A 14,687-nucleotide genomic window follows, 5' to 3' on the forward strand; every position below is an offset into this window, starting at 1 on the left:
ACATGATAGAAATTTACAAGGAAAATCTAAAAACATATGCTATTGAATAATTAAAATGACCCCATTAATCAATACTCAAATGGCCCAGGGGCAGAGGTGACATATTTTTATTCTGCCTACAACAAAAGTTCACCTCTGTAACAGTTTTGATCAACTGGCTCACATCAAAATTTAAACATATAACTCACAGCTACTTAACACTTTCCCCAAACTAACTAAAGTCACATGCTAAGCATACTTCTAAAAATTTCCACCAAGGAACCAAGCAAAGTGAAAAGATTCCCTAAGAGGTGTGGAGGCCAGCAACATGTTGAAAATTCTTTTCAAGTTTCCTGCCTTATTTTACCAATGATCAGTTTTCAATCTAAATAAAAAAGGAATTTCCTCCCAAATCTTGAAATAAAATTGACACTACAGAAAGACAGATCTTGTTAATAGCATTCTTAATTCCTGGCTACCAACACATACCCTGAGGAACATGTGTACTTCTCTGGGTCAAGTGCAAAGTTAGGCACTTTCTATAAAATAATTCTAATCCTGACTTTTACAAATGAGGAAACTAAGCTTAGAAAAGACATAAAGCAGATATAGTACAGTGCTAATATGTGATGTTAGGTCTGTTGACTCTAAAACTCATATTTTTTTGACACCACCATAATGGTTCCTAAGAAAGAAGGCTCCTATTTAGATAGGCCTATGCTCAAATAATGCTCAGAACAGAAATCCTCCTGGGTTACTGTAGCAGTTTGATATTACTGATGAATTCCAAAAAGAAATAATGGATTATGTTTGTAAACTGGTCTTTTCGTCTGGGCATATTAGATTATACTGGATTATATTACTTGATTAAATAATGATTAAGGCTTTGATTGGGCCATGTCAGTAGGACATTGTATCCCTGTCCCCTTGGTGGTTGGGGACTCACAGAGAAAATGACATGGCAGAAGAGTTGGTTGGAGTCTTGAGCTGGAGCCCTGGGAAGTAAGCATGCAGAGGAGCTTGGTTATGAGGAAAGAGAAGTAAGCCCCAGGAAGAGAGGAACCCTGAGCCCAGAGAGAAGCAGGCCAGGGAAGAGAGGAACCCTGAGCCCAGAGAGAAGCAAGGCCCAGGAAGAGTGGAACCCAGGAAGCCTGAACCCTGGCAAATGTTGGCAGCCATCTTGCGCCAACATGTGGCAAAAGACTTTGGTGAGGAAAGTAACTTATGCTTCATGGCCTGGTAACTGTAAGCTTCTATCCCAAATAAATACCCTTTATAAAAATCAACCGATTTCTGGTATTTTGCATCAGCACCTCTTTGGCTGACTAATACAGTTACTATCATGCCTATCTGAAAGATGTCTAAGTGATCACAGCTTCTTTAGAAGGAAAAGGAACTCTATCTGAACTAAAGGGTGGTTGGCAAGCAAATGAAATCTTACCTTGTTCCACAAGGCACATTTTTAACTTCATCAGTTTGCAGTGTTGTCTGGGGAGGAAAAAATATCTCATCAATACTCGGTACACATATCTTCAAAGAACTACTGGTCCCAGAGGAAAACCTCTGGAAGGTTCCTGAGAAGTATAGGAGAACGCCATTACAATTCGTGTCCCCAAAGATTAGCTGTAATAGGAATTCTTTCTTTTTGTATCCTAGTAGAAATGAAAAGTTTGAGAAAGAAAATATTTTATAGCTAATGCATGAATCACTGTACACTAAGAAAGGATTCAAATGTCCAATCTGCTAATAAATAGACAACTGCTCTTCCCAAGTACCATATTTGCCTAGAGCTGGCCTCAGACTGCAAACTACAGGGCTTACCCAAAAGGATATTATGTTAAGACTTGCATTCTGAACTTTGATTCCACTGCTCATATTACTGTTTACACTGAAGATAAAAGGTAACTATTGCATATATTTAAGTAGACCACAATTCAAAGGTATCCTTGAACTCAACAGGAACTTTTCTTCCCTAAAGCTATAGTCGATACTTTAGTTCAGGCCCTAGTGATCTCTCACATGGACTATTCAATTTCCTTTCTAGTAGAAATGCTACCACCAGCACACTTCCTCTACATGAACCAAGAAACTGGCACCTGATTGCTTTTCCCATGTTATATTATTGTTCAGATCCAGGATACTTCTTACTGGACTCTAAGGCGTTGAGTAAGTCAGCACAAAATGAGTGTATTCTGGACACACTGCACCTTATTAGGCAATCAGCAACAAATTACTTGATGGAATACAAAAGTAGAAGGAAGCATGGTCCCTGTTTCCAAAGAACTTAAGAACTAGCAGAGGAGATCAATCCTTACAAAGCAACCCATCAACAGTAGCAAAATAACAGAAAAAACTGAACGGCTACGTGTTTAGTGACAGAGTAAAACAGTAGTTTGAGAAGCTCTCTGAGTTGAAGTATTTATAAAGAGAGAGAAATAAGAATAAATGAGCAACACCTTAAGTTCAATAAATGTCCTATTAAAACATATGAGGTTGAGGACAAACTAGATGCACAGATGATAGGAAGCAGACCAGTCTGCTTGGAGCAGAAGGAGCAATTGAGATGAAAGATGAAATTCTGAGAAGAGATCATGGCAATATTAGGTAGAGGAGGATCCTGAAAGTTGGCTGGGGACTCAAGGCTTTCCTTGTCCAACTTACACATAGCCACGAAAAGATCCTTTCAAAAATGTACTTTACTTCATTCCCTTACTCATGTGATATAGTTCTCATTATCTATCATATCTGGAGACAAGAAACCAGATGGGAAGTTAAACAATTAATTTATTCAGATTAATTTAGTAAAACCCATGGAAATTGAAGCTGTCAATACAGGAGACAGGGAAATGGACTTGGCCCAGTGGTTAGGGCGTCCATCTACCACATAGGAGATCCGTGGTTCAAACCCCGGGCCTCCTTGACCCGTGTGGAGCTGGCCCATGCGCAGTGCTGATGCGCGCAAGGAGTGCCCTGCCACACAGGGGTGTCCCCCGCGTAGGGGAGCCCCACGCGCAAGGAGTGCATCCGTAAGGAGAGCCGCCCAGCGCGAAAGAAAGTGCAGCCTGCCCAGGAATGGCACTGACCACACTTCCCTTGCCGCTGACAACAACAGAAGCAGACAAAGAAACAAGACGCAGCAAACAGACACAGAGAACAGACAACTGGGGCAGGGGGGGAATTAAATAAATAATCTTTTAAAAAAAAAGAGGAGACATAATATAGGAAGGATCTGATAAATGGCTGAATATAAAATTCCAAGAAGGTAAAGAATAAAATATAACTTCAGGGTTCAGAGACTAGGTGATGGTAAACATTAGTAACAGTTCCAGGGAAGGGTTTTGATGATAAAATGAGTTCAACTTATTTTATTTCCTTCAAAACATTAATCAAATTCAATTTCCATATTCCACATCAACTTTAAATAAAAATACATATTCCTATTTAAAACTAATTTCTAACCAAGAATAGAAAAGATTTCAAATGTTCAATCTTCAATTTAACATCCTATTCTCCATGTTTTGTTTTGGGTTTTTTTTGGGTACTGGGGCCAGGGATTGAACCCAGAACCTCATATGCAGGAAGACGGTGCTCAACTACTGAGCCACATTAGGTCCCCTGATTGGTCTTTTATTTTGTTTGCTTGTTGTTTGTCTTTGTTCTTAGGAGGTACCACAGACTGAAACCGGGACCTCCCATGTGGGAAGCAGGCACTCAACCACTTAAATCACATCTGCTTCCCCTATCTCCATTTATTTTTATACTTATCTTCTATATTATCTCAAAATTCATTTTCTCAGTATGACAGAATATTTACTTTAAAAGTCTTTGGTTACTTTACATGTACTTTAAAGGCTGAAGGTTTTCCTAAAATTTCTCTAAGTATTCCTTTTTTTCCCTTACATCATATATGAGACTTCACATTTCCAAAGGTGCTCAAATATATTCCTTTCAATTGTCCAGTTTGTTAAACCATTTATTTATATAGGGCTGTGTCTTCTAATGTGCTCCCCAAATTCCTAAAAATGAATTTATCACATTCTCATAAGAACAATTTCTTAAAAGGCTTTATTAATATAATTCTTTTCTAGAATGTTACTATTTCACATATAAAGGAAGAACATTCCAATTTGTCATACTGGCCCAGCATTTAATTTTTTTTAAGATGAAAAGTATATTAGTTGGAAAGTGGACTTGGCCCAATGGATAGGGTGTCCGCCTACCACATGGGAGGTCTGCGCTTCAAACCCGGGGCCTCCCTGACCCGCGTGGAGCTGGCCCACACGCAGTGCTGATGCGTGCAAGGAGTGCCATGCCACGAAGGGGTATCTCCTGCATAGGGGAGCCCCACGCACAAGGAGTGCACCCCATAAAGAGAGCCACCTGGAGCGAAAGAAAATGCAGCCTGCCCAAAAATGGCGCCACACACACAGAGAGCTGACTCAACAAGATGACGCAACAAAAAGAAACACAGATTCCCGGTGCCACTGATAAGGATAGAAGGGGTCACAGAAGAACACACAACAAATGGACACAGAGAGCAGACAACTGGGGGGGGGGGAAATAAAAAAAAAAGTATGTTGGTTTACACTGATAACTTTTTACTAATTTCATTTGCATGTCTTGTAAGTATAAAATGTGGCATTGGTGTGGAAAAAGTGGCCATGGTGGCTGCTGGGGGTAGGGAATGGGAGGAAGAGATTTGATGTGGGGGCATTTTCGGGACTTGGAGTTGTCCTGGGTGGTGCTGCGGGGACAGTTACCGGACATTGTATGTCCTCCCATGGCCCACTGGGTGGACTGTGGGAGAGTGTGGGCTATGGTGTGGACCATTGACCAGGAGGTACAGTGGTGCTTAGAGATGTATTCACCAAGTGCAATGAATGTCTCATGATGATGGAGGAGGTTGTTATGCGGGGAGGAGTGGGGTGAAGAGGGTGGGGGGTATATGGGGACCTTATACTTTTTGAATGTAATATTAAAAAAATAAAGGAAAAAAATTTAAAAAATAGTTTATTACTATGTTTACTGTATATGCAATTAAACTCTAAAATCTGTTTAATGTTTATGGTCTATATCTCCTTTATATGTCACTACATCAATATTACTTAACACATAGTAAGCTTTAAGAAGGCAGGACAGATTTATCTGGCTTGAACAATATCAAAACAGGCCCCTGATCTCTAAGGATCTGATGTTGCTGTTAATAACATTATTATAGACTGTTTGAGCTGTTGGGAGGGTGAGGTCATACAATTAAAACCCCTTCTTTCACAGAGGAATAACTGAAATCTACAGGAGTTAAGGGATTTGCTCAAAGTCCTGCAACAAACTGAAGGCAGAGCCAGGGCCAGAACCTAAGTCTCTAGATTTCTAGCCTGACATTTACCATACCACACTGCTTCCTAAGAAATAAGCTCTCAATTTAACAACGTCCAGCTTAAGTAGAAAGGGCAGTAATATAAATGTGACAGAATCCCTGTTCTCAAGAAGCCTGGAGACTTTCTGGAAAGAAAATACAAAAACTTAGAGAACAATACAACACTTTTCAAAGGAAGTTAAGACCAAGGGTCAAAATTTACAATAAAGACTTCAAGAGTTATATATTAAAAAAGTGATTTAAGAGGAGTCTAAGAAAGATGGAAAGATTTAGCTAGAAAAGAGAAGAAGGAATGAGGGAGAGATGGTAAGAAAAGAAGAGTGACTAAACTAAATATGGGAAACAATATGAAAATCAGTCTAAGGGAAAAACATATTTCACCTTCAATAGACATAATTCTTGACCTAAGCCACCTAAAAGAGGAAGGAAATATGGTGACTGGATGTGGCTCAAGTGGCTGAGCACCTGCTTCCCAAATGGGAAGTCCTGGGTTTGGTTTCCGGTACCTCCTAAAACAAAAAAGCAAGCAAACGGAAAAACCAACTCAGGGGAGCCAATGTGACTCAGTGATTGAGTGCTGGCTTCCCACATACGAGATCCTAGTTCAATCCCCGGCCTTGGTACCAATAAAATCTTACTTAGCAGGAAACCTAGACTTAAATTACAAGGCTAAGATTAAATAACGTAGAGTTCTGAAAAACTAGCAGCACACAGCAGACAAACTTCTTCAGAATCCAAACATTTATGATCATACTGATCTCGCAAAAGTAGGTACAACTTAATCCTGTTTTGCCATCTTGTTATACTAAAAGATATTTATTAAGTGTTTCCCAATGCCCAAGATACTTTTCTTGATAACCAGATGCTCATTTCAAATATTCTGGGATACTATCAAAATAGAACATTCACTAAGGTTCCACATAAAAATGTGCTTAATGTACCAGGCAAAAATTTGAGGCAGATAAGCTGTATGTAAAAACTTATATCTTCTATGCTAATAGCCCAGGAGCTTGCCGAAATGGAAACAAACACAATTCTAAACTAAATAATCACTGGTCTGTAGTTCTAGACAGAACACTGGTCTGTTCCCAATTCTTGCTTTTATTTTGATAGCAGCAACAAAAACGTACAGAAAACCTGTTGCATACCATTATATAAATGGGAGAAGTCAGTCCTTCCAAACTGCTTAGCTTGTATTTCTAATATACTTCAAGAGTGAGGTGGTTGTAAAATCATAACGTGTTATAACAATTGTACTCTGAACTTTAACTCCTGCATGTAAATAAATACTACTATCTGCTTAAGCAATAAGAAATTCATCTCCACCCACTAGTGTCGTAAGTTGTCCTGTCATACCTGTCTATCCAGTGTGGGGGCATCCCTAGGATTCACTCACCTGCACAGATCTGAACGTAGTAATGAAAGGCAACATGATATGATAGCCTGGTCCACTGGGGCTAGTTAGTAAAGCTCCTCCCCTGCAAAAAGATGTTTCAATTTGACAAAATTATAAAGAGATTTTCTCTTTCCAAATCTAAAATGCTACAACAAATATTCACTCTTACTCATGCTATTGACTTACTAGAGACTCACTAACATGAGTTATTCATGGCAAAAAACTGCTGCTCCCTAAAATACCTTCCACACCTAAAACTGTAAAAAGATCAAATTAAACTGTTGGATGTTACACATTGTTTCATAAGCTCAACCAACCATACCTCTGGGTCTCCCTCATCACTCTCAGGATCAAAGGACTCCTTGGTCTAACTTCTGAGAAATGCTTGTGAAAAAAATTCTAATGGCTTACAATTTCTGCACTTTCAGTTTATACAAGAGCCAGATCAAAACATAATACATTTATTCACCCGGTTGAAAAAAGAAAACTCACAAACTTTTGAGGAAGGAGAAAATTTCTGAGACCTAAAATCCTTTTACTCTATCTGCAAGACAATTAAAATACTGAGGGCATAAAGTTTCTGTATAAAAACAGAAAAGGGAAAAGAAAAAAAAAAGTGGCAAGGAACAATGAAGGGTGAGGGGCGAGACTATAAATAAAATATGAGTAAGGACTTGTTCACCAAAAACTGGAATGTGAAAACTACAAAAGGCCACCTTGAAAATTGTAAAAAAAAAAAAAGAGGCACTTTGGGAGCAAATATAAAAAGGAAGTCCTACTTCACGTAATTAATAGTAATTTCATAGAACTTAGTTTCCTATCCTGAAAATATAAAGAGGTTTGCAAGGAACCTTTAACAAATAACTAAGGAAAGATGAATTATTTGAGTTTCATTTTTAATTCTTGGAGACTCACACCCTGAAATGTTCTTTCCTTGGATTTATTATTAGGAAGAAAATGCTGAACTAGATGGAAATCTGTAATAATCTACCAACTGTTATACTAGATTTCCATGTGCTAAGACTTATCACTAAAATTGTACTGAAGACTTTCTAAAATCCAGGATAGGTCTAAAAGTGGAAATATCAGGTTTGGGGAATGATAGAAAAGTTCAAGCTCTTTTTCTATATACTATTACCCCAATTTCTCCACAAATTTTCCTCTCACTTACTAGTCTGTATCAAAATGGAACTGGTGATAATTATGGGGAAGGAAATGCTATGTCAGCTCAACTAGAGAGCAACAGGTCCCATACCATTCCTCTTCTCAACTTGAAAAGAAAAGTGTAAGGTTATGTCCTTCCAAGACCAGTGATATAACTGCCATGGTCACCACAGCCTTATAAGCCATAACCAGACACTCCATCCAGGGTTTTAAAACGAAAAATCTAACAACTATAAACAGGACCAGATTTTCCAAGTAGCATCTAAAGCTGCAAAATAAACGCCTGTAGAGCTGTATGGAACAGAACGATGACTTAACCATCTCTTCAATTACAAGCGGAGTGACTGCTGCCTTCCTTCCTTCTAAAATAACTGCTGTGTACGAGGAATAAATATGAGGTCTTCACCTCCACAACAAAATGTGCTTAGCACTAGAAGTCCCGGCTGCGCAGGGACACCTGGAGAGTGTACCGCATAAGCCTCGTTCGGCACCCACACTTTTCCTAGGGCTGGAGCGGAAGTCACTTCCTACCGAGGACTGGGAAGCGCTACCTAGGACGCTGCTGAGGGAACAATTTCCTACAGACCCACTCTAGCTAAAGTCCCCTTTTTATCGCCTCTAAAACCTGAGCTGACTGCACATGCCGCTCACCTGTAGTACACAGCCAGATGTCCTTCCTCGATCTTGTGGATGGAGGCGTAGAGGACGACAACCACCAGTCCCACCACTGTAGCCACTAGAACACGAGCTTGAGTCATATTCATCCTTGTTACTCCTGGATGAGGGAGGAAAAGAACCCCAGTCCCGTGACTGACACACATCCTTCAATAGCCACCCTCTCCCTCCGGAGACCCAGCGCCCTCCCGCAGGTCGAGTCGGGTAGTTCCGTGCCCCTTTCCTCATTCTTCCCTCCTTGAGAGCCCGCTTCCCCCTCGCCAAACCCACTGACCGAGGCGGCCCACGGGCCGCCTCCTGCTTGGTGAACGTCATGACACTCGCTCTCCCAACGACCGCTCGCCTGCCCAGCACACTAACTGAGTAGGGGCCCAGCTGCAAGCTCCAAAAGGAGGTCGACCCCCTCCCCCCACCTCACCCCGGCCGCGCCTCACCGATCAGTGACGCATCGCCCCCGCCCGCACGTGCAGCCACCTCCCGGGCCGCGCCAACCGCCACCAAAAGCCGGCCCCGCCCATTGCCTAGAACTGCGGCTGCGCAGGGACGCACACCAACGTAGCCGCTAGGCCCGGGACTAGGGAGACGGGGAGCGGACGGGACAAAATTCACCCAGCCGCCCGGCTCGCAGTTTTCTGCTAAGGTGTGTGGGTTCTTCTTTGTGTACAGCTAGGCAGCTGCTACGAAATGAAGAGAAGTGTATAGTCTGGAGTAAGTAGGGATACAGAAGGAGAGGAACTATGGGGGAGGGGACTGGTCAGTTTGTTCTGGTACAGAACCCACTCGCGTTCTCAGTGTAGTAGCTGTTCCGTTTAGTGAATCCTACACCGAGTTCTGCTGTTTGACAAGAAGTTGCTTCAGGCACGGATCTTCAGGAGCTCCCCAGTCTTGTTGCACATAAAGTGCTGAGGAAGTTTAGAAGAGCAAGAGATTCGATCCAACTGTCTCATTCACTCCAAGTTGTTTTTTTTTCCCCCATCGAGCTTTAAAATACATTATTTTTTGAGCAACTACACTATATGCCAGGCCCAAAGCTGATCCGGGGACTTTAATGAATGGCATCCAGGTAATAGGAACAGAATGAACTAAGGCATGTAAGCATGTGGGGCTAGGGCTGGGAATGGAGGTCTCTAGGGGGACTAAAATAAATAGTGAGCACTTGAGTTTCTTTGAAGCTGTCTGTGATAGAAGTAGTATGGTAGGCTAGGGTCAAGTTTTGAAAGGCTGGAATGCCCTTTACCTGCTGGGGGAAGGTGGCGGGGGGCGGGGGGGGGTACTAGATGGCTAAAAAAAAACCCTTTCTTTTCACTGCATATTGTTTTTAAATTCTTCACCATGTGGATATATTAACTGGTAATTAAAATAAAATGCACAAAGGAAAAGGGTAGAGATGGGTGAATACAAGAGAAATAAGGGTACAGAAAAAAATGGGCAGTAATGATGCAAGCCTTGAAAGGCTGACAGGGGGACCTGAACTGGGCAAGGTAAATTAGGGTTGGAAGGCCCTGTAACTTCTTTGAGCAGGAACTATGGGAAAGCAATGCTTTAGGTCAGTGAATTTGTTAGTGATAAACAAGATGGCTCAGAACCGAGACAGGATGGAGGTAGCGATAAGTTAAGAAACTACAGATCCAAGGTTACAAAAGCAGTGGAGATAGGAAGGGGTTAACGCAATCAATTCAAGTGTTCATGAAAGCAAGCCCTCCCAGACCATTCTACTCTCTCCCTTCAATAATTGAATGTATCATCCATTTGACTTTTATTACCTAGGAATACCTGGGATGTTTTGTTTCAGATAAATAATAGTTGCACTAAGAATGAAAAATAACTTGCTCCAGTCCCTATATTTTCTTAGTTTTCCACAATATTGCTTGGATTAGAAAATGAAATGCATAGAATCCACATTACCATTCAATTCTGAAAAGCTGTTACCCACTTAAACAGAGTGGTCAATGAATGCAACAAAAGCAAGTCTGGGGTGATGTCACTACTGTAGTCTGTTCGAACTCCCACCACTTCCCTATGTCATGTGGATCAGGCTGTTCTGACATCACCCAGCCACACACCATCAGAATGACCCTACCTATAGCAAGCAAATTTTTAAATTATTATTTAGAAAATGCATGATCATGAAAAAATTCTTTAACAATAACTCCATTGCTGAGATGGTTTGCAGTGTTCAGATTCCCAGATAAGTATTCTACATTGTGTCTCATCTTGCCATCTAAATCAGTCTTCCATGCAACAGATGCCCAATAAATGTTTATTGATTAAAATCTGTTAAAACTAGAGAGGGAGAGAATTTCAATTTTTAGAGAAACAGTGGTACCCAATGACTAAAAAGATATGTGAAGAGAACCTCAAGGTTTCAAACTTGGATGACTGTGAAAATAACACTAGCATAAATGATGGTGAGAAAGTGACATCAGTTTAAAGGGCAAGTTATGAAGTATGGGCATGGTTTTTGTTTTTTAAAGATTTGTTTTTTCTTTTTTTTTTTAAAGATTTATTTATTTAATACCCCCCCTCCCCCAGTTGTCTGTTCTCTGTGTCTATTTGCTGCGTCTTGTTTCTTTGTCCGCTTCTGTTGTCGTCAGCAGCACGGGATGTGTGGGCAGCGCCATTCCTGGGCAGGCTGCACTTTCTTTCGCGCTGGGCGGCTCTCCTTACAGGGCGCACTCCTTGCACGTGGGGCTCCCCTACGCGGGGGACACCCCTGTGTGGCAGGGCACTCCTTGCGGGCATCAGCACTGCGCATGGGCCAGCTCCACACAGGTCAAGGAGGCCCGGGGTTTGAACCGCGGACCTCCCATGTGGTAGACGGACGCCCTAACCACTGGGCCAAATCCGTTTCCCAGGTTGTTTTTTCTTTTCAATTTATTTTTCTCCACCCCCACCCTCATCTGCTCTGTGTGTCCATTCGCTGTGTGTTCCTCTATGACCGCTTCTATCCTTATCAGCGGCACCAAGAATCTGTTTCTTTTTGTTGCGTCATCTTGTTGTGTCAGCTCTCCATGTGTGCGGCGCCATTCTTGGGCAGGATGCACTTTCTTTCACGCTGGGCGGCTCTCCTTACGGGGAACACTCCTTGCGTGTGGGGCTCCCCTACGCTGGGGACACCCCTGCGCTGCATGGCATTCTTTGCATGCATCAGCACTGCTCATGGGCCAGCTCCACAAGGGTCAAGGAGACCCAGGGTTTGAACCACAGACCTCCCATATGGTAGGCGCCCTATCCATTGGGCCAAGTCTGCTTCCCTGGGCATGGTTTTTAAACATGAATAGTGGTGGCAGGATTTCTGAGAGGAAATGACGACATGAGAAAGTACCAACACTGTCTTTACTGTAAGACCTGTTTACTTTTTAAAGAAAGTACAGTGAGAGCCTATGTTATTTTGTGCTCCAGTTCTACTTGAGTCAACCTTCACACTTCCCAAACCATATTAAACTGTTCTATTATAACTTGATTTTAATTAATAGAAATTTAAAAATAAATTTAAAAATCATTTAATATACAAAGTGAAAAACTGTTAAGAATACAAAGGCATTTCACATTTTTTAAAAAAGTAAAACCTTCTAAATTACTTAACAGATGCAGAGATCTACAATCCCTTATATGAAACTCTTAGGGCCAGATGTTTCTGAATTCTGAAATTTTCAGATTTTAAAAAGATAATTCAGTGCATATACTGAATAAACTACATAAACCCCTAGAGTAGGGTCTGTGGCAGCACCCCGTAATCAAACACATCACTAGTTCTGCAGCAAAATAAATGAATATTCACACTAAATGGGATAAGTAAATTCAGTGTCAAGCAAATGAATTTTGTCACCAAGCTTATGAAAAACATTTAGTTTCAGAGCTTTCGGAATTACAGATATGGGACAGAAAACTTTTATAAATTTATGACAACACATGAAAAATCCTTTCAACAAATGACCCATTTTTACACAAGTGAAGAAACAGGTAAGCTTTCAAATACATTATAAATTAACATGGATGTCTTTTCTTTAATATTATTAAATGTACATCTTAAATACAGACATGTTATCAGTCCACATAGAATACTTAACAAGATTTATGAGAAAGATGCACAATCCCGACTGTCAAATGAGCAGTAAAATTGAAAATAGAACTAAACCAACTCCTTATGATGCCAGGAAGAGCACTTGTTGAGCAACACAGGGAAAAAGGGTTTATTCTCCAAGAAGTCCAATTTTATTTGAAGTATTTTCTTCCACAGAAACAGACATTCTTACTTAACAAGCATGTTAGCTGGGGTTTTCTTCTCTATATACAATAACCACTTTTGGCCTTATGCACAAAAGTCAAAACTTTAAAAAAGGCATTTTTCATCAGTTAAATAAGTAATATTTATACCAAGTTTGAAAACAAGTGGGTCACAATCATGCTCCTAAGTAGTATTTAAACAAGTCCATTGACTTTTTATAACATACTATCTGTTGAGGTTAAAATTAACCAAAATCAAAACATTGCACTTGTAAAAAATCAGGAGTAACTTCTGATCACAGCCATTTCATCCATTGGTTGGTGTCTAAAGAATGGCTTCATAGGTGAAAAACAAATTTCCAACTTGTACAGAGAAAAATTCCCTAAGTCTGGAGACATTAAACAAGTAGCAGATCATTCTGTTAACCAACTCCAATCAAGATTCTAAAACAAGGCATGAAAAAGCTACAATTAGATGCTGAATAAGTAGCAGGTATACAAGTGTTTGTTTTTGCAAGTTTTCTGTATGTTTGAATATTTTATAATCAAAATTTAAAAATATAAAAGTTAAAATTAGTTTAGTTCACCTTGTTTTCTGTAAACCTAAAAAAAGCTTTTAATTGTTTTCATAAATATTTGAAACAAAAAGTATTCTTAATAAAAGATGAAATACAAAGAGCTGACATTGCAATGAAATGACGTGAAGTTATCAGTAAGCATTTTACTGTAACTTTTCCAGGTTTTAACAACTTAAAATTCCCATCGTAACCGAATCTTCTTGGTTACAGAAGATTTTTCTGTACAAAATTAACTATATAACTGTATTATACAATCATATTAACTATATGACATTAGCTATAACATAACACATAAAATCATTTTTCATAAAGCTACCACCACATTTGAATCACAGTATAAATCTCCCCCCATGGTATTGGAGAAAATTGATTGCTGAAGCAAAATGATATAAACCACTCAATTTCAGTGGTCACATATCAAAGAAAGTTCAATCCTCATTTAATTTGACCAAAAATGCTACTGTTGAAGATTATTGATGGCATAATCCTAGTATATGTGTAACAAAAGATGGGAATTTGAGGTCTGGGATAGTCTTCTATTCTTATTTCCCCATATGCATCTTGAATACCAGTTAAGGCTAGCATGGACAGGTAAACCCTTTGCGCCTAACACACTTAAAACACACACTCATATGCACACAAAACTTACCATTACACTACTGGCATGTTCCTCATTTGCTTCATGAATAATAGTGCTTAAATGGCCAAGATAATTCAAATTTTCTTCTATCATTTGCACTAAAGTCTCCCTGTAAGATGAAAAAGAAAAGGCCATTTCAAATTCAGCAAAGGCATGCAAATTTCCTCTACTTTCTGGTTTTCTAGGTCAGGATGATCACTGTCCTTCCTTGAACCCAGGATCCCAATGCAGCACCCTACTTGTTTTTCCAAGGTGCTGCCTCTGCACAGCTCTAATGATAAGAAGTCCATTATAATTTCAATCTGATTTTCTTCTAAAATGTAAAAGGCACTTACATGCAACTTCCCCCACCCCCTGAAAGTGCTAAACTGGAGAAGAAAAAAAGATCCTTTTGGCATAGGCAAATAAAAGACCTCTTTTTGTTTCTGGAATATTTCCCTTTCCTTACATGTAGTAAAAATACCAGTGGGCTTATTTCACAGACACACAGAGAAGAAGATAAAAAAGTACATGTTCTGCAGAGACCAGAAAAGGTATAAAACTCTGGATGGAAACTGTACATAATAGCAATGAAAAGGAAAACAAGCAAGCTGATTCCTGAGGACAAGAAAACAGTGACTTAAGAGCTGCCCAGAATCAAGAAGTTTCCTT

At 40.1% G+C, this 14,687-nt stretch overlaps 2 protein-coding genes across 8 annotated transcripts in view; both read right to left on the reverse strand.

Annotated features, from left to right (window-relative positions):
- ERLIN1 (ER lipid raft associated 1) overlaps window positions 1-9,130 on the reverse strand; it is a 44,490-nt gene extending 35,360 nt beyond the window's left edge. The window contains exons 1-4 of one of the 2 annotated variants that reach the window (XM_004459192.4): window positions 9,026-9,130; window positions 8,568-8,691; window positions 6,753-6,834; window positions 1,421-1,467 (exon numbers count right to left, since the gene is read on the reverse strand). In XM_004459192.4, coding sequence (XP_004459249.1) covers window positions 1,421-1,467; window positions 6,753-6,834; window positions 8,568-8,680 — 242 coding nt within the window. In that variant the 5' untranslated portion in view covers window positions 8,681-8,691; window positions 9,026-9,130. Of the gene's footprint in view, window positions 1-1,420; window positions 1,468-6,752; window positions 6,835-8,567; window positions 8,692-9,009 lie in introns of both variants that reach the window. The other variant, XM_058298505.1, reaches the window with a different exon arrangement.
- A 2,796-nt stretch (window positions 9,131-11,926) lies between these two features.
- The window catches only part of CHUK (component of inhibitor of nuclear factor kappa B kinase complex), a 45,300-nt gene continuing 42,539 nt past the window's right edge, over window positions 11,927-14,687 (reverse strand). For all 6 annotated transcript variants that reach the window (XR_011649002.1, XR_011649003.1, XM_004459189.5 and 3 more), the window contains 2 exons: window positions 14,046-14,145; window positions 11,927-13,262 (listed from right to left, as the gene is read on the reverse strand). Coding sequence is in view for 4 of the 6 variants with exons in the window: in XM_004459189.5 (XP_004459246.1) it covers window positions 13,233-13,262; window positions 14,046-14,145 (130 nt within the window). In the remaining 2 variants the exon portion in view is untranslated. The remainder of the gene's footprint in view (window positions 13,263-14,045; window positions 14,146-14,687) is intronic.

Source organism: Dasypus novemcinctus, chromosome 6 (genome assembly GCF_030445035.2).
Source record: "Dasypus novemcinctus isolate mDasNov1 chromosome 6, mDasNov1.1.hap2, whole genome shotgun sequence".
Taxonomy (NCBI): domain Eukaryota; kingdom Metazoa; phylum Chordata; class Mammalia; order Cingulata; family Dasypodidae; genus Dasypus; species Dasypus novemcinctus.